At 49.2% G+C, this 15,540-nt stretch overlaps 1 protein-coding gene across 1 annotated transcript in view; it reads left to right on the top strand.

Moving 5' to 3' along the window:
• The window catches only part of LOC128350629 (cytochrome P450 2J5-like), an 87,901-nt gene that overhangs the window by 24,272 nt on the left and 48,089 nt on the right, over positions 1-15,540 (top strand). Inside the window, exons 2-4 of the mRNA XM_053309019.1 lie at positions 12,250-12,412; positions 14,669-14,818; positions 15,145-15,299. Of these exons, the coding sequence (XP_053164994.1) occupies positions 12,250-12,412; positions 14,669-14,818; positions 15,145-15,299 (468 nt within the window). The remainder of the gene's footprint in view (positions 1-12,249; positions 12,413-14,668; positions 14,819-15,144; positions 15,300-15,540) is intronic.

The raw sequence follows: 15,540 nt of genomic DNA, 5'->3' as shown, positions 1-15,540 counted from the left end.
CAATGGCTTAAGAATGGCAACTTGAAGAAAGAAACAGAGGGTTTAATACTGGCTGCACAAGAACAGGGGAAGAATTGAGGTTTTAGCAAATGTATAGCTTCATGTTGGGGGGAAAGGGGTGGTCCAGAGCAGAGTAGGGTGGGTGGTAGTGCCCATTGGGGGAAAGGAAGCTGCCAGAATTATTTCAAAGGGATTGGGCAAAGGGCTGATGTTTAAAGATTTAATTGAGTTTATGTGTCTTTAAAGTTCTTCCCCATAGGGAATGATGGAGGTTTCATAGCCCCATAACTGCATTTGGGGGGCACTGGGGTGGCCCAGAGCAAATGGTGGTGTAGAGCACATAGTGGCCAACTACCCCCATGGGTTGTTAACCCATGGGGTACTGGGTTCTGTTGTTTCTGAGGTGTTCTGAGTGTAGATTCTAGAAGGGAAGAAATACCAGAGAGAAAAAGAGGGAAGTCAAAATCTTTGAAAGTTTGAAAATCTTCCCGCTCACATAACAAGGGGTTAATATGAAATCTTAGAAACAATGTCCAAGGACAGTCTCTTGTTAGGGGAGAGACTAAACAATACCGGAACTATAACTTCTGTGCCCGGTAAAAACTGTTATCAAGTTTCTACACAGAGAAATTCCTCTAGTTAAAATCATTCTGCGTAAATCTCAACATAGCTGTAATGCCAAAAGCCAAGTATTTCTATTAATACACATGCAAAAGGTAAACAACTGAAGCGAGTAAATTTTCAAATGAAGTTAATCTTCTAAATTTATCTCAAAGTAAATCACCTCTTAACAGTCCATCCCCATAGTGGTTTCCCTTCCCAGTCTTTCACAAGAAATACCAAGGTTGCAAGATCAACATTCAGTAAAAGTGAAAGAAATGAAGAGTACTAAATCTTCATCTGTCCAGCTCAACCAAGTAGTAAGTCTGGGAATTCTTCAAGATAAAGTCAGAGTCTCAACACAAAGGCAGCAAACTCTTTCCAAACACTTTCGTTTCCCCAATCAGAGCTTAAATAGTTAGTAGCAAAAGAGTAATTGTTCAGCCATAAAACACTTTGACAGCTGTGCAAACAGAAGGAACTGTAAATGGAACTATTAATTTAAATCAGATCTTCAAGAATCCCACCAAGCGGATCCTCAGGATCCTCCCAGGAAGCAGGTAAACATAATTTTTCCAAATAGGCTTTGTAAAACAAACATAGGCTGATTAGGTATGTGGTTTTGCAAAACAGTAAAGTTAAAAACCAAATCAAAGGTGAAAGAAAGAAACCGTTTTCTCTCTCCAAGTCTGTCTTCTTCTCCGTTCCTCTTCTCCATTGCAAGTACATTATCTGCTGGGAAGTTTGGGGGTGGTGGTCACAAAAAGTATAAAGTGGAAAGGTGGGGGAAGCCATAATAATCTCTGATGAATCCCATGAATAGTTTAGAGTTCAAGATAAAAATAAGTAAGTAACTGCTGGGGTATGAGACATTTTTAAAAAATTATTCTAAGCAAAGCTGAAAGCTGTTAGCATTGGAATGCTGAGATTTCCAGCAAAGTAAAGATAGCAGAAAATAAGCAAGAGTTATCAGTTTAAAAAGCCGTAGATCTGACAAACTTGCAGCCATGGTCATCTCAGAGATTTATTAGAAAAGATAAAAAAGTAGAGCAGGTCGTCCATAACTAGGCGGTGTAAATGCTTCTCTCCGTTCAGTCCCTTTGCTTGTAAAGGGGGATTCTCACAGGATTGACTGAACAGTTCAGTGCTTCAATTCAAATTCAGTTCATACTTGAACTAGACCACATAAATGGTTCAGTTCATACCCCTAGAAAAATCAATGTTTAGAATTGGAATAGAGTATGGAGGCCCTCAAATCCAACCCCCTGCTTTGTAAAGGAATCTCCTACAGAATCCCTGACAGATGGCTGTCCAGTCTCTATTTGAATTGAAAACTGCCAGTAAAGAAGAGCCAACCACTGCACAAAACCCACTGTAGAACTACAGCTCTTTCAGTTAGGAAATTCCCCCCAAATGCTCAGCTTGACATTAGCTTTGATTTAGTTTTTTCAAAGCTTTCTTCCCCCCACTTTTTAAAGCTTCTGTATCACACTGCTGCTTCATGTTCAGTAGGGATGTGCACAAAACCGGTTTGCCCGGTTCGGTTCAAATCCAAACCGGGTTCGAACCGGGACTGGGTGGTTCGATTTTGGTTTTGTCCGAACCACCCCCTGGTTAGGTTCGAATCTGAACCGGTTCAAATTCAAACCGAACCAGTTCGGACTGGTTCGGACCTCAAAAAATAGCTAGGATGAAAGCTAACCTTGGGTGCCACCTACCACCCAAACCTCAAATCGATTGGACCTCCCTCTGATATTTTACAAATTTTTAAAATATTTTCAAGTTTTGCCCATAACTCCCTATGTGGAGCACTTAGGGGCAAAAAGATGGGGTGGGTGGTAGGCACCCATGGGAGTCCTCCACCCCAAAAATCCCAAGGCAATTGGTTGCTCCTAGTATTATTGGTGAATTTTTTTGGGGGGGAATCCCTTTGGATAGAATGGAGATTTTGGGCAGCCCCGGACCCGCCTCTGTGGGGTGGCAGCACCCCCAAAGTGGGTCTGGGGCCATGGCAAAAATGGCCTTAGTCCCTCCCAAGCATCCCCGGATGGATAGGAGTGAAGGTTTTTTTTAATTAAGATTTTCTAAGCCATTAAATAATATCTAATTGGAAAGAATAGAATGTGTGTCAGTGGGTGAAAGGGAAAGCCAGCAAGCTCTGAGAGAGATAGTTATTTAATGCCTTAGGAAATCCTAATTAAAAAAACCATCACTCCTATCCATCTGGGGATGCTTGGGAGGGACTGAGGCCATTTTTGCCATGGCCCCAGACCCACTTTGTGGGTGCTGCCACCCCACAGAGGTGGGTTCGGGGCTGCCCAAAATCCCCATTCTATCCAATGGAAATTTTCTTTTCTTTTCAAAAAATCCACCAACAATACTAGGGGCACCCATCAATTGCCACCCCAGCTTTTTCCCCCTCTCTTGGCACCCTAACACGTAACACCCAGTCAGTCCACCTTAATACCTACCCAAGCAACTAAGATGACACACAGAGAGACACCAACTATTGACTCTCTGATCTAAAAAAAGGCCACTGCTGCTGTTGCCTGCCAGCAGTACAGCAGTACACACACAGAGAAGAAGCAGGAGGCAGAGCAGAGCAGCAGACCTGCTGCTCTGCATGATGGATGATGTGATGCCCAAAGAAACCACCGCCTCAATCAGTGCCTGCCACTGAGGCCACCACAGACAGACAGAAGCCAGCCAACCTGCTCTGCTCTGCTGCTCCTCCCCTCCATGCATGATGCATTGCACACACACCTGCCTACATCCGAGTTTTGATCTGAGACTGAAAAGGCCAAGAAGGCGTCCAGGCAGGCCAGGGGACTGATCCAAACCAGACCAAGTGCAGAGTCAGCACAGGCCAGCAACAAGCCCAGCAACAACAACAACTACTACTACCACTACCAGTGCAGTGCTACATCAACATTGCCAGTCACACGCACCACAGCCTGAGCATAGATAGCACACAGCCAACAGCTGCTGCCAGCCAGTGCCTAGCAAGCCAAGCCAACAAGAGGAGAGCTAAGTAGACAGCGCGCACATGCCAACCCTTGATGACGCAACTGCAAGGGGAAAGGGCACAATTACAGGCAGGAGGAGGCGAGGCAATTCTAGCACAGATTTGAAAGTTAAAATTCAGGACTTCTACCACCAGTGTGTCTGTAGTGTCTGTCTACATAGTGCAGTCAGTGAGTGCAGCTGAGCTGAGCTGCCTGTGAGGATGATAGTTAGAGCAGACTCAGAGCATTGAGCATGGGCAATGGCACTGGCAAGCAACACAACACAACACTCACCTGCTGGTTCAGTACTACTAGCAGTTGTCTTGTCCACACTAGTGACTTCATCTCTTCTTCGTGTGTGCAGTGAGTGAATGCCTTTTGCCTTACTTGGGGAAAGAAATGGTTCTCTGGTCCACCACATATTTGCTCTAGGACACAGAGAGGCCCAAGGCAGGTGGTGGCACCAGTGTGAGTGCATGAGTGTTGGTGTTTGCCAGGTGTTGTGTGTGTGTGTGTGTGTGTCTGTGTGTCTGTGTGTGTGTGTGTGTGTGCTGCTAGCTATGAGGGGGGGAAGGGGAGAGGAAAGGGGAGGGGGAGGGGGAGGGGGATGTAGCAGAGGGGATTGAAGGAGGAGGAGGGTCCGGCTCAGAGTTGGTCAGCTACATATTATGCACACACGTGATGTGTGTGCTTCGGTGGGAGAGACCAGATTCTCATCAGCTTGCCAGACCAGGGGCAGGTGAGTGGGTGTGGAAGGGAGGATGGAGGGTGATGAAGAGGAAGAAGGGAGGATGAGGGATGGAGGGAGGGATTGGGGGGAGGGAGGGTTGGGGGGGAAGGAAAAAAACATGTAGACACACACAGCACAGACAGAAGACAGCACACTACACAGCAAGCATCCACACACACAGACAGTGCTAGGCATCCATTCACACAGACAGACAGACACAACAGAAAGAAACAGCCTGCACCACACACACACGCACAGACACACACAGACCCAATTCCCTCCCCCCCCCCAAATAACCCAGACAGACAATCAAAGCAAGCAATAGTTATCAATCAATATGCTGTGTTGGCAGCAAGTTCATTGCTATTATGATGGTTTGTGGTTTTTTGCCATCAGCCAACATCAACAGTGACCATAATCAAGAACATAAGATGAGAAATCATTCGTGAAGCAAGGAAGTGGGGTAGCATTAAAAAGATATTAAACTCATTTTTTCATGTAAACCAACCCCCCACACATGATATTTTTGGTAACATTTCCCAGAAAATCAATTCAGTCAGCAGTCATTTTATTATTCCTTTGTTACCAGTATGATTTTTGAAAAATTTTGAGTGTTGATTTTAACATGAGATTTTTTAAAAAATTATTTACATATTTATTTACATATTTATGTACATATTTACACTACAGAACGTATACCCGCTGCTGCTACTGAAAGTCTAGTACTATTAGGGCTGTGCTACTTTAGGTGTGTGTGCCGTGCCCACGCCAGGTCCCCAAATGCTGACAGGTGGATAGATAAGGGCCTGTGCTGGTCAGCATTGGGTTTCTTTTTAGGTGGGCGTGGGCATTGTAAACGTTTGGCCAGTCGCAGCACTACTACTACTACTACGACTGCATTTGTGTGGGCACTGCACGCTGCGACTTGGCTGGCATGGCTCAGCATCCATCACGTCAGCTCAGCTAGAGGTGGAGGGGGGAGGGGAGGGATGAGCACAGAGGTTGAGCCAGGCAGGTGACCAACAATGGGACAACCGTGGTAATCACTCACCCAGCTCAATCTCCAGCTTGGGGTGGCCCAGCAGGGGGAGGTTGATCTTGAGGAAGACCAGATGCTCCACCAGACCAGCATCCAAGTGGGAGCGAGAGGGTGTCACCACGTCCCCGGCACGTGAAAACACCTGCTCGCTCTGGACACTGGTTGGGGGGCAGGAGAGGAGGCGCACAGCAACCACCGCCAGGTCCAGCCAGACTTGGCGGCGGGTCGCCCAGAACTGTGCGCAGTCCACGCCGTCTTCCTCCACAGGCTCCTCCAAGTACTGTGCAACGCATTGCTCAGCACTGGAGGGGGGCCTGGCAGGTCGAGCCTCCCACACACCAGGCAAGGTGCCAAGGCACACCCGCTGAAACCACTGGGCAGATTTCACAGCAGGAGCAAGTGGCTGCTGCGTTGGCGCTGCCTGGGATGCCATGCTGCTGGACTGGGAAGAGGGAGGGGAAGGGGAAGCTGATGCCAGCTGGCTGCCCACACTGCTGCTGGGTGCGGGTTGGGCGGCAGGGGCTGCCCCCGCACCACTACCAAACTCCTGGTCTCTGCGGGCCCTAGCGGCCTCCTCCTCCCTCACCTTCTGTACCAGGAGGTCCCTCCACCCGGGCAAGTCGCCGGCACTAATGACATTGCCCTTGATGGCTGGGTTACAGAGACAAGCGAGGACATACTCCTCCCTGCTTCCCAACTCACCAACGAGCCACTTGGCCACCCCAGACTTCAGCCTCCCAGCCAGAGCACGACCCTCTGGCATGGTTAGAGAAGTCTGGATTTCGCCCATCAGCTTCTCCAGACCCATAGCTGTGGGCAGCGCCTGGCTCAAGGGAGTGGTGTCAGCACACAAGCCATTTGTGGCAAGCTGGAAGGGCTCAAGTGCCGACACCGCCTCGGACATCTGCTTCCACTCTGCGTTCAAGAGTTCGCAGATGGCCAAGGGCTCGTCCCTCGCCAGGGCGCCAAGGGCTCTCTCCTGCTCCAACAGGCGCTGGAAGAGGAGGAAGGTGGAGTTCCACCGCGTCTCCACATCTGTTGGGATGAGATAGCAAGGAAGCCCAAGGTCATCCTGCTTGTGGCGAAGCAGTCTCCTGGACTTCTCGCTGCGGTGGAAGTGGGTGGCCAGCTTGCGAGCCTTCTCAACAAGTGTGGCTGTGGCAGCAGCAGCACCGGGGGGGGGGCAGCCCTTCTCCTGGGACGCCTTCAGCTCCTTAAGGCCAAGGGCGTCCCTGATGGTCAGATGGAGTGTGTGTGCCATACACTGTATGTTCACACAGCCCATGACAGTCTCGACAGTGGTGGTAACGTTGGATCCATTGTCAGTGACAAAGAATCCCGTGGAGAGGTATGGACACCCGCCAATCCACTCCTCTATCTGGTGGTCGAGTACGGCCGCCACCTCCTCCATGGTATGCCTCGTGTCCATCGTCTCCACGTGCAGAACGGCCCACCTGTGCCGTAGTGCAGCGGGAGCTGCGCCGGACCCGGAAGCATCTCCCAAGGATGCTCCCCTCACTCTCCAGTCCCCACTAGTGGGCAGTGAGGGCCATGAAAGCAGCGTGCATCCCACTGACACTGGTCCAGAGGTCAGTCGTGAAATGCACGCTGCTGCCTGTCAGAGCCGCACGCAGCCCGGCCGACACGAGCTCCCTGCACCGGCGGTACAGGGAGGGGACCACGTTCCGGCTGAACGTGGTCCTTGAGGGGATGATGTATTCGGGCACAAGGTACTGGAGTATCTGGAGGAAGCTGGAGTTCTCGACCACCTGAAACGGCTGGTCATCGGTGGAAATCATCTCCCCTATGAGGCGGGTGAGGTGATGATGATCCACATGAACAGTACGCTGGCTGCCAGACACCTGTGTCCACCACTGGACTGGCAGTGTAGCCTGCTTTTTGGCTGGCGCAGGCACACTGCCCTTGTCCGCCCTAGTGGCAGGTGCACAAGGCGCACTAGCGCTGCCAGCCTGGCCAAGGAGACCTGGGTGGTGACACACCATGTGCCTCCACATGGGTGTCGTACCCAGATGGTTCGCATCCTTGCCACAGCTGACCTGCACCCTGCAGCAGACACAGCGGGCATGGTATGGGGCATTTTCAGGGATCTCAAAATGCTCCCAGACACCACTGCCCTTGGCCTCCCACGCCCTCGGCGCAGTCTTAGGCCTCTTTTGGCTGGGTGGCTGCAGTCCTGGGGGGGGGGCAGCCACTGCCGCCTGCCCACTGCTGCCACCCAACCCACCCCTTCCACCCTCCATGCGAGAGGAAGGGCCCGGCTCCACTGGCAGAGGAGAGGCAGGCCTCTCCTCCACCACCTCAGAAGACTGTTCCTCAGAGTTGTGGGCTTCACAAGGGGGGGACCCACTGAGTGGCGAAAGGATAGGGGGACATGCCCCAAGAGGGAGGGAGAACCTGGCTGCATCGCTGCCAGCCGTAAGATCCTCACCGCCCTCTACCTGCTCTCCCACACCAACAGTCTCCTCCACCACCACTGGCGGTGCCCCAGCAGCACCTGGTGCCGCCAAGGAGGGACCCGCCACAGCCCTAGTGCCTCTGCCTCTGCCGCAAATGCTGGCAGCAGGCTGGGGGAAATTGAGCCTTCGGACAAAATACGGAGCTGGAGGAAAGATTTGTGCAATGGGGAGGACCGGGGTATCCTCAGGCTCCCCGCGTCTTCTCCCTCCTCTCTGCGCCACAGCCGCCGCAGGCACAGCCCGCACCTGGCCTCTCCCACCTCTGCCTGGCAACCTTCTGCAAGCCCTGCCCGCAACACGGCGCTCGTGTTGCTCAGACATGTTAGATGTTTTCTAAAGGAGGGAGACTTTAGGAGGAAGGCCAGAAAGGGGCAAAAATAATTTGGAAGGGATGGGAAGGGGCAAAAAAAGCCAATTAACTGGGAGGCGGTGGGAGGGAAATTTGAAGTGAAAAAGCCAATGGGGGAAAGGGAAGACATTTTGATGTGGGGGGAAAAAAGCCAATTGAGGTGAGGGGGAGGGTAACCTTTTGAAATTGGGGTGGGTCAGGTGTGAAGCCAAATGGAGATGGGTATGTGGGTTTTTTTTTTTAATTTGGGGAAAGGGTGGTCCCCTGGGTGGGGGTGGGGTGGCACAGGCAGTTAGGTGGAGTAGTATTTGGGTGGGGGGCAAATCTGTGGATTATTATGGGGGAAATGGATGGGGGGAGGGCACAGCACCTACCGGGGGTGGGGGAGGGACGCAGTCAAAGCTTGGGAACCTGAAAATCAAAGGAAACCCTTCTTTAGTGAACTGAACACAATGTGTGGATGGATTGGGTTGTGGGGTGGTGGATTCCAAGTAATGCATTGCTGGGGTACCAAGCATGAGCCTTGCAGCCTATTTAAGAAATTGCACTTTCACAAAACCCACCCACTCCTCACAAAGCAAGTGAAGCAAGCAAAATACATGATAGCATATCATATATCTTCAAAACATAACAACAATGACCTGGGGTGGGGGGTGGGGGTGGGGAACCTGTTAAAACAAGCAACAACCTGCAAGAAAAGCATGCAACACAACAACAATTTCTTCAGCAAGACACAACAACAGTACATCTCCAAGTGTCCCTCCCCACACCCAAATGCATTTCGAAATACAGGTGTCCCTATTTAAAACCGCCAACTAGGGAGGGAAAGGGGGCAACAAAAGGTGCACACAATTGTGCACGCACACTAACCCCTTTTCTTCCAGTCCTTCTCCTGCCGCACACTGCTGGTCACGGATGCACCAGCCAGCCACCCCTGGGTTGGGACACAGACAGGGTGGCCGCACGGGGCACAGGCAGCTGGGGTGGGTCAAGGATGGAGGGGCAGAAATGAGGAGACAACACTATTTTTGTTGCTCAACTCACCCCCAAGCAGAGACAAATGAAATGAAATACTTTAAGAAGAAGAAAACCGATGGCAGGGACCAGGTGAGGTCGGTGGTGGTAGGGTACTGTGTGGCTGCAGCTGTGGGAAGAAGGGAAGGGATGGAGGAGAGAAGGAGAGAGAAGAGAGAGAGAGCGAGAGAGAGAGAGAGAGCAGCACGGAGGGTGGGTGGGTGGAGGTGTGATGTAGCAGGGAGGGGGGATTCAGGTGGGGACAGCAGCAGCGGTCCCAAGAAGAGACCAGAGAGTGTGTGTGTGGGGAATCAATGTAGCAAGGGGGGTGGGGGGTGTTAGGAGTTGGGGGCAGCAGTCCCAAGAAGAGACCAGAGGGTGTGTGTGTGGGGGGGTTCAATGTAGCAAAGGGGTGGGGGTGTTAGAGGCAGGGGGCAGCAGTCCCAAGAAGAGACCAGAGGGTGTGTGTGTGGGGAATCAATGTAGCAAGGGGGGTGGGGGTGTTATAGGCAGGGGGAAGCAGTCCCAAGAAGAGACCGGGGGGGGGGTTCAATGTAGCAAGAGGGGAGGGGGTGTTAGAGGCAGGGGGCAGCAGTCCCAAGAAGAGACCAGAGGGGGGTGGGGTGGGGTTAGGGTGTCAACATAGCAGGGGGGTGTTGGGAGGAAGGCGAGGGGGCAGCAACAAACAGCAAACAACAAACAAGACGGGCAGAAATCTCAGGAACAAAAGACCAAAATAATTACCTGGTAATAAATAATTACCAGCAGCAACAGAAAAACCTTGGAAGAAAAGCCCAACTCGGGCAGGCAGCAACAGCAGGGAGTGTGGGTGGGTGGGTGGGGGTGGGGAATCTGGATGGGAGGGGGAGGGCAGGAGCAGAGGGGGCAGCAGCAGGAGTGGTGGGGGGGGCAGGAGGACCCTAGGGGCACAAGGAAGGGAAAGGGAGCAAGATTCAACAACAACAGAAACCCCAGAAAACCAAACCAATGTGCTGCCAGAAGCAAACCAAATGGGGGAAAATCTCAGGAACAAAAAGACCAAAATAAATAACTGGTAATACTCAGCAACAACCGTAAATCCTTACACGAAAAGACCAACTCGGGTGGGCAGCAACAACAGGGAGGGTGGGTGGGTGAGTGGGGGTGGGGAATCTGGATTGGAGGGGGGAGGGTGGGAGCAGAGGGGGCAGCAGGAGCAGGCCCAGTCAAGGGACACACAAATTAATTAACAATTCAACCAAAGCAGAAAATATATAAATTAACAGCAGCAGCAGAAGCAATAATCCAAATGAATGAATGAATCCAAGGTGGAACAAAAACAAGGCACAAATAATGGAACAGCAATAAATGAAAACAATGCAGATGGGTGGGGGAGGGGAAGCCAAATGATAAAGGAGGAATGAAAAAAAATGGAGGGTGAGGAAAGAGGACAGTCGGAGGACAACAGAAGAAAAACAACAGGAATATGTGGAAAGTTAAGAAAAAAGTAAAGTAAGTAAAGAGAAGAGACAGTCACAGGGCAGATGGACCAAAGAAAGAGCACAGCACAAGGTGGTATACACACAGACAGACACTAAAGGACACACAGTCAGGGACTCACACAGACACCAGTAGCAAACGAAGCAAGGGTCTCCATTATTCTCTATGGGGAAAATCTTAAAGACCCGTAAACTTCAAGAAATCACAAATAATCAGCCCTTTGCCGAATTTCTTTGGAATATGGGTTGTGGCAGCCTGGCAGGCACCCATTGCGGCAATACCACCCAACCTACTCTTCTGCCTCTGAATCCATTCCCAGGCTGGCATGCAGTAGCCATAGCAGGCTGGGCTCAGCCTGGCAACAAGGCAGACATAGGCAATGGCATGGCATCATGGCAACTTGAGGCATGCAAAGCTGCAAACTAGTTCTCATTCTCTCTCTCTCTCTCTCTCTCTCTCTCTCTCTCTCTCTCTCCAATGAGGCAGAAAGGCAGAATGGTGACTACTAACTTGCTGAATGAATTGAAAATTCCTCTGTGAACTCTCCACCCCCACCCTTGCCCCTTCTTCAACCCTTCCCCTGGCCAATGTGGGGTCAGTAAAGAGTGGTAAGAGGCAAAAGAGCCAATGGGGAACAACGAGGGAATCGTCAGGAGGTCAGACCATGCTTTAGGTCACTGATCGGAAGGCTGAAAGGGTGGGAAATTCAAAGACATGTCAAACACAAAATGGAGGCTGACTCAGAGATCACCACAAAATGGAGGTCCGAAACAACAAAACATTTTGTAGCCAAAACAGGGACATTTAGCTTTGTATACAAAACTTTCAGATCTTGAAAATGGGTGTTTCGTTTTGTCTACAAACTCCAAAAATGGGCCCTTTCGAGTACAAACGTTTTGTATCCAAAACGTTTTGTATCCCAAACGTTTTGCACATCCCTAGTGTGTTCTCCTCTGGTGCATTTGCAAAATAATTAAGAAAATGGTGCAAAATGGAAATGGCCTAGAGTCGGCTGCACCATAAAACCTTAATTTACCAACATTTCTCCTGCCTCTGGCACAAACTACACCACACAAGCATTTTCTGTCAAAGAAGAGGGAAACATCAGACTCATAGGAAGAAGTTATATCAGACAATAGCAACAGTGCAGGCTCCTCTCCACACTCTCCCTTCCAAATAACCGGCACGGAGTTCCGAGAGTGTCAAAAGACCCAGTAACCGACTCCAGGTCACCAGTATAGCAAAGCATGAAGGGATTGGGTGTCAGCAATGTCTGGCTCACCTGCCTCTCTGTCACAGTGGGGCTGAGCAGTCAGAAGAGCCCCTGGTAGGGATTGGCTCTGCTGTCCTGATCCTAGACTGCGGTAAGGCAGGAGGTGGGGGTGGGGGCTTCAAAAGAGGGACTATGAGGGAATGAGAAGGCTGGAGTCAAGAATCTGAGATGGAAAAGAAAATGGGAAATTGGCAGAGAGGAGAGCTTCACATGGGTATATGAACTTAAAATAATCTAGTTTCTTTGAATATAATACTTATCTTTGTTTTGACCAAAATGGCAGCTGGGGAAAAAATACGGCAAGATTTACACTCTATGGTTAGGGCCACGACCCATGGTGGTACTTTCTGGATTCCAAGCTGTTAAAGAAGGGCTGATCGGCCATTCTGACGAATTCTCTGAGAGAACAGAGACCCCCTTTTTTAAAGCTATAATGAAAGGCAAAGGTAAGTTGTTTTGAAAGCTAAGTCATTTTAATCATCTTCTCTCCAGAGAAATCATAAAGATGTTTTGACCAAAGGAGCATGAAGGAAATCACTCAGCATGTTTCAGTTAGTTGGAGATTTCTCCAGGAAAATAGAAATTATCCTCTGGAAATAAAAATTGTGCTCTATTTCCCAGCTATTGTTCATTAGGCATGGAGATTATCACATCAGCTCTTACAGAGGCCTCCACATAAACTGAAAAGTCAACAAAGGAGATGTGAGCATTTTTAATCTTGCACAGGTTTATATAAAATGAGAACTGGTCTTGTGCTGGCAGACACGAATTGTCCCCTTTGCTAAGTGGAGTCTGCCCTGGTTTGCATTTGAATGGGATACTACATGTGACCACTGCAAGCTATTCACCTTAGGGAATGGGGCTACTCTGGGAAGAACAGAAGGTTCCAAGTTCCCTCCCTGTCATCCGGCTGAGAGAGACTCCTGCCTGTAATCTTGAAGAAGCCACTGCCAGTCTGGGTAGACAATACTGAGCTAGAAGGAGAATTAGTCTCACTTGGAAGATGGCAGCTTCCTGTGTTCCTGTGTTCATAGAATACATGGTTTTTGCAAAGGTAGCAAATTATGCCTAGACTGCAAGGTAGAAGTGGCTATACCATAGATAGTGCGAAGGGTGGCAACAGGCACAATGAGGGTGGAGACATTATCCACCTATCCACCCCCAGAACAGTATTTCCAGTGACTGTTCCTGGTGTCTATCTTATGTTTCTTTTTATATTGTGAGCCCTTTGGGGACAGGGACCCATCTTATTTATTTGTTATTTCTCTGTGTAAACCGCCCCGAGCCATTTTTGGAAGGGCGGTATAGAAATTGAATTAATTAATTATTTAAATTAATTAATTACAAGGATGAGAGACATCTAACCTCTTCTAACTTCACTTTTTTTGTTTGTGGGACTTGTACTGAACCTGCTAGGAATAGCCCAAACTAATGAGATGGGATGCAGGACAAATGTCACCTGTTATTGAAATCCACACGAATGTAGGCAAACAAAACAAGACTAGACTATATCTACTTGGAAACCAGCGAATGCTTCATCACCAGAAGCAAACTGAGATGGCAGGTTGTCATTGTACTTGTAACCAGAGAGGCTGGGCTGCATGAAGTCCACTCTAGGGCTGAACAAGTCTTTTGCAGGCAGTTATGTAAAAGCCCCATGTAGGGGGTGGAGGCTACATCATGTCTGCCTTCATGAGATGGGAAAGGAAGTAATAGGCTCATTCACTCTAAACAGGGTCAGATTAGAACTCTGCCAGGGTAGGAGAGCTGTGCGCTCTCCCGATCTGCAGTCGTGTGAATGAAAAAATCAAGGTAGAAGGCTGTGAGAATGATCATGTGGGAGATAGGAGCTGGGTAGGATGGGCACACCCACCCACATTCTATCCCCAGCATTTTACATGGATTAGATGAAAAGTTGTCCCACCCAGCTCTCTTCTCCCACATGATAACTCTCCCCTCCTTCTTCCTTGATTTTTAAGTGCACATGACTCAGATCAGGAATGCATACCACTTTCTTGCCTTGGCTTGGCACTCCTATGATCATACGGTTCTGTCACGGACTGAACCGAGGGTGGTTCAGTTGGTGATCAACCTGAACCAGGCACAGTTCAGGCGAAATGGTTCAGAACAGTAAGGGGCAGCCGACTGGGGGTGGCAAGAGGGGGGGAAAGGTTACCGTGACTGGGGCTGCTGCCAGTACCATTGCTCACCACCACTCACCCTCCCAACACAGCCCAAGCACGCTTGCTTCTCTTTTACTGAGCTGCTGACTCAGGAAATTGTGTGGTGACACAAATGGCCTCTGTGCATGTACAGAGGTAACAGAAATGGGCTGTTCTTCAGGAGGCCAAAAGGGGGTTTGGAGGAGCCACTGCTGCCACCACCAATGTCTCCACTGCCTCCACAGCTGCCTCTGCCATCCCCGCTGCCAAGGGACTAGTAAGTACCCTTTCTCTCTTCCCACACCTTAGGGATTGCCCTTTTACTTGTGAAAGGGAATCCTTGCTGGATTCTCCTTTAGAAATGTATTCCCCAAACCAGCCAGCAAACCAGTTTGGTGGGCAGACTGGACCGGACCCCGTTCAGCCAGACCCAGTTCTAGACTGGTCTGGCCAAACCGGTTCCATGTATACATGTACTGAGAACCAAATATATCACGAATTTGTGAGCAAAGATGTTTCATTGATTCCTGAATATCTTAGGAATAATATTTGCAAATGGACATACATGGAAGCAGCAGAGGCATTTTGGGGTAGTTACCCTGCGGAAGCTGGGACTGGGGAAGAAAGGGATGGAGCACCACATAATCGAGGAAGCCCAACAGCTTGTGGAGACTTTTGCAGAGGAAAAGGGTGAGTGAAAAATGACTACTGATACTAGGCTGGCAGATGTTTTATAAATGTCGTGAGCTGCCCCGAGCAGTAATGTACGGGAGGGGTGGTGTATAAATGTTTTAAATAAATAAATAAATAAATAAAATAAATAAAATAAATAAATAAATACCAGTCTTCAGAACTCTTCAAGTACAATCTGTACATTTTGAAAAGAATTGGGTGCAGTACTTCTCTCACCTTCTTTAAAAAAATGTATTCCTAACTGCATTACTGTATCCCATTCTCATTATTATCAGGAGAGGAAGCATTAATATCAATATTAATTCAGTTAACTTTCTTTGCAGGGCAGCCTTTTGATCCTTCATTACCCATCACCAATTCAGTCTCCGAAGTGATAAGAATCTTGGCTTTTGGAAAGCAGTTTCCCAAGGAGACCTTCCAGAAACAGGTGGAAGCCATTGCTTGTATGGAAAAGATTATATCTACTGTCTCTCATGGGGTGAGTGGACTTTTTTGTTTTTTGCCTACTGAGTTCAATCCCCTCCTTCAACTTTCACTCTTTATTAGTATTTAGAGTGATTATTGAAAACTAGTAGTTAGAGTTTGGTTCGGGCATAAAAGCAAGGATACCTTGGTCTAAATTTTCACTCAACCTTTTCCAGTCACTGACTGACAGCCTAATATAAGTCACACAGTTGGTATAATGATAGAGGGTAGTGGTCACAGAGGTTCTTGGACGA

Source organism: Hemicordylus capensis, chromosome 3, assembly GCF_027244095.1.
Source record: "Hemicordylus capensis ecotype Gifberg chromosome 3, rHemCap1.1.pri, whole genome shotgun sequence".
In the NCBI taxonomy this organism is placed as follows: domain Eukaryota; kingdom Metazoa; phylum Chordata; class Lepidosauria; order Squamata; family Cordylidae; genus Hemicordylus; species Hemicordylus capensis.
This window is presented reverse-complemented; position numbering and strand designations above follow the sequence as displayed.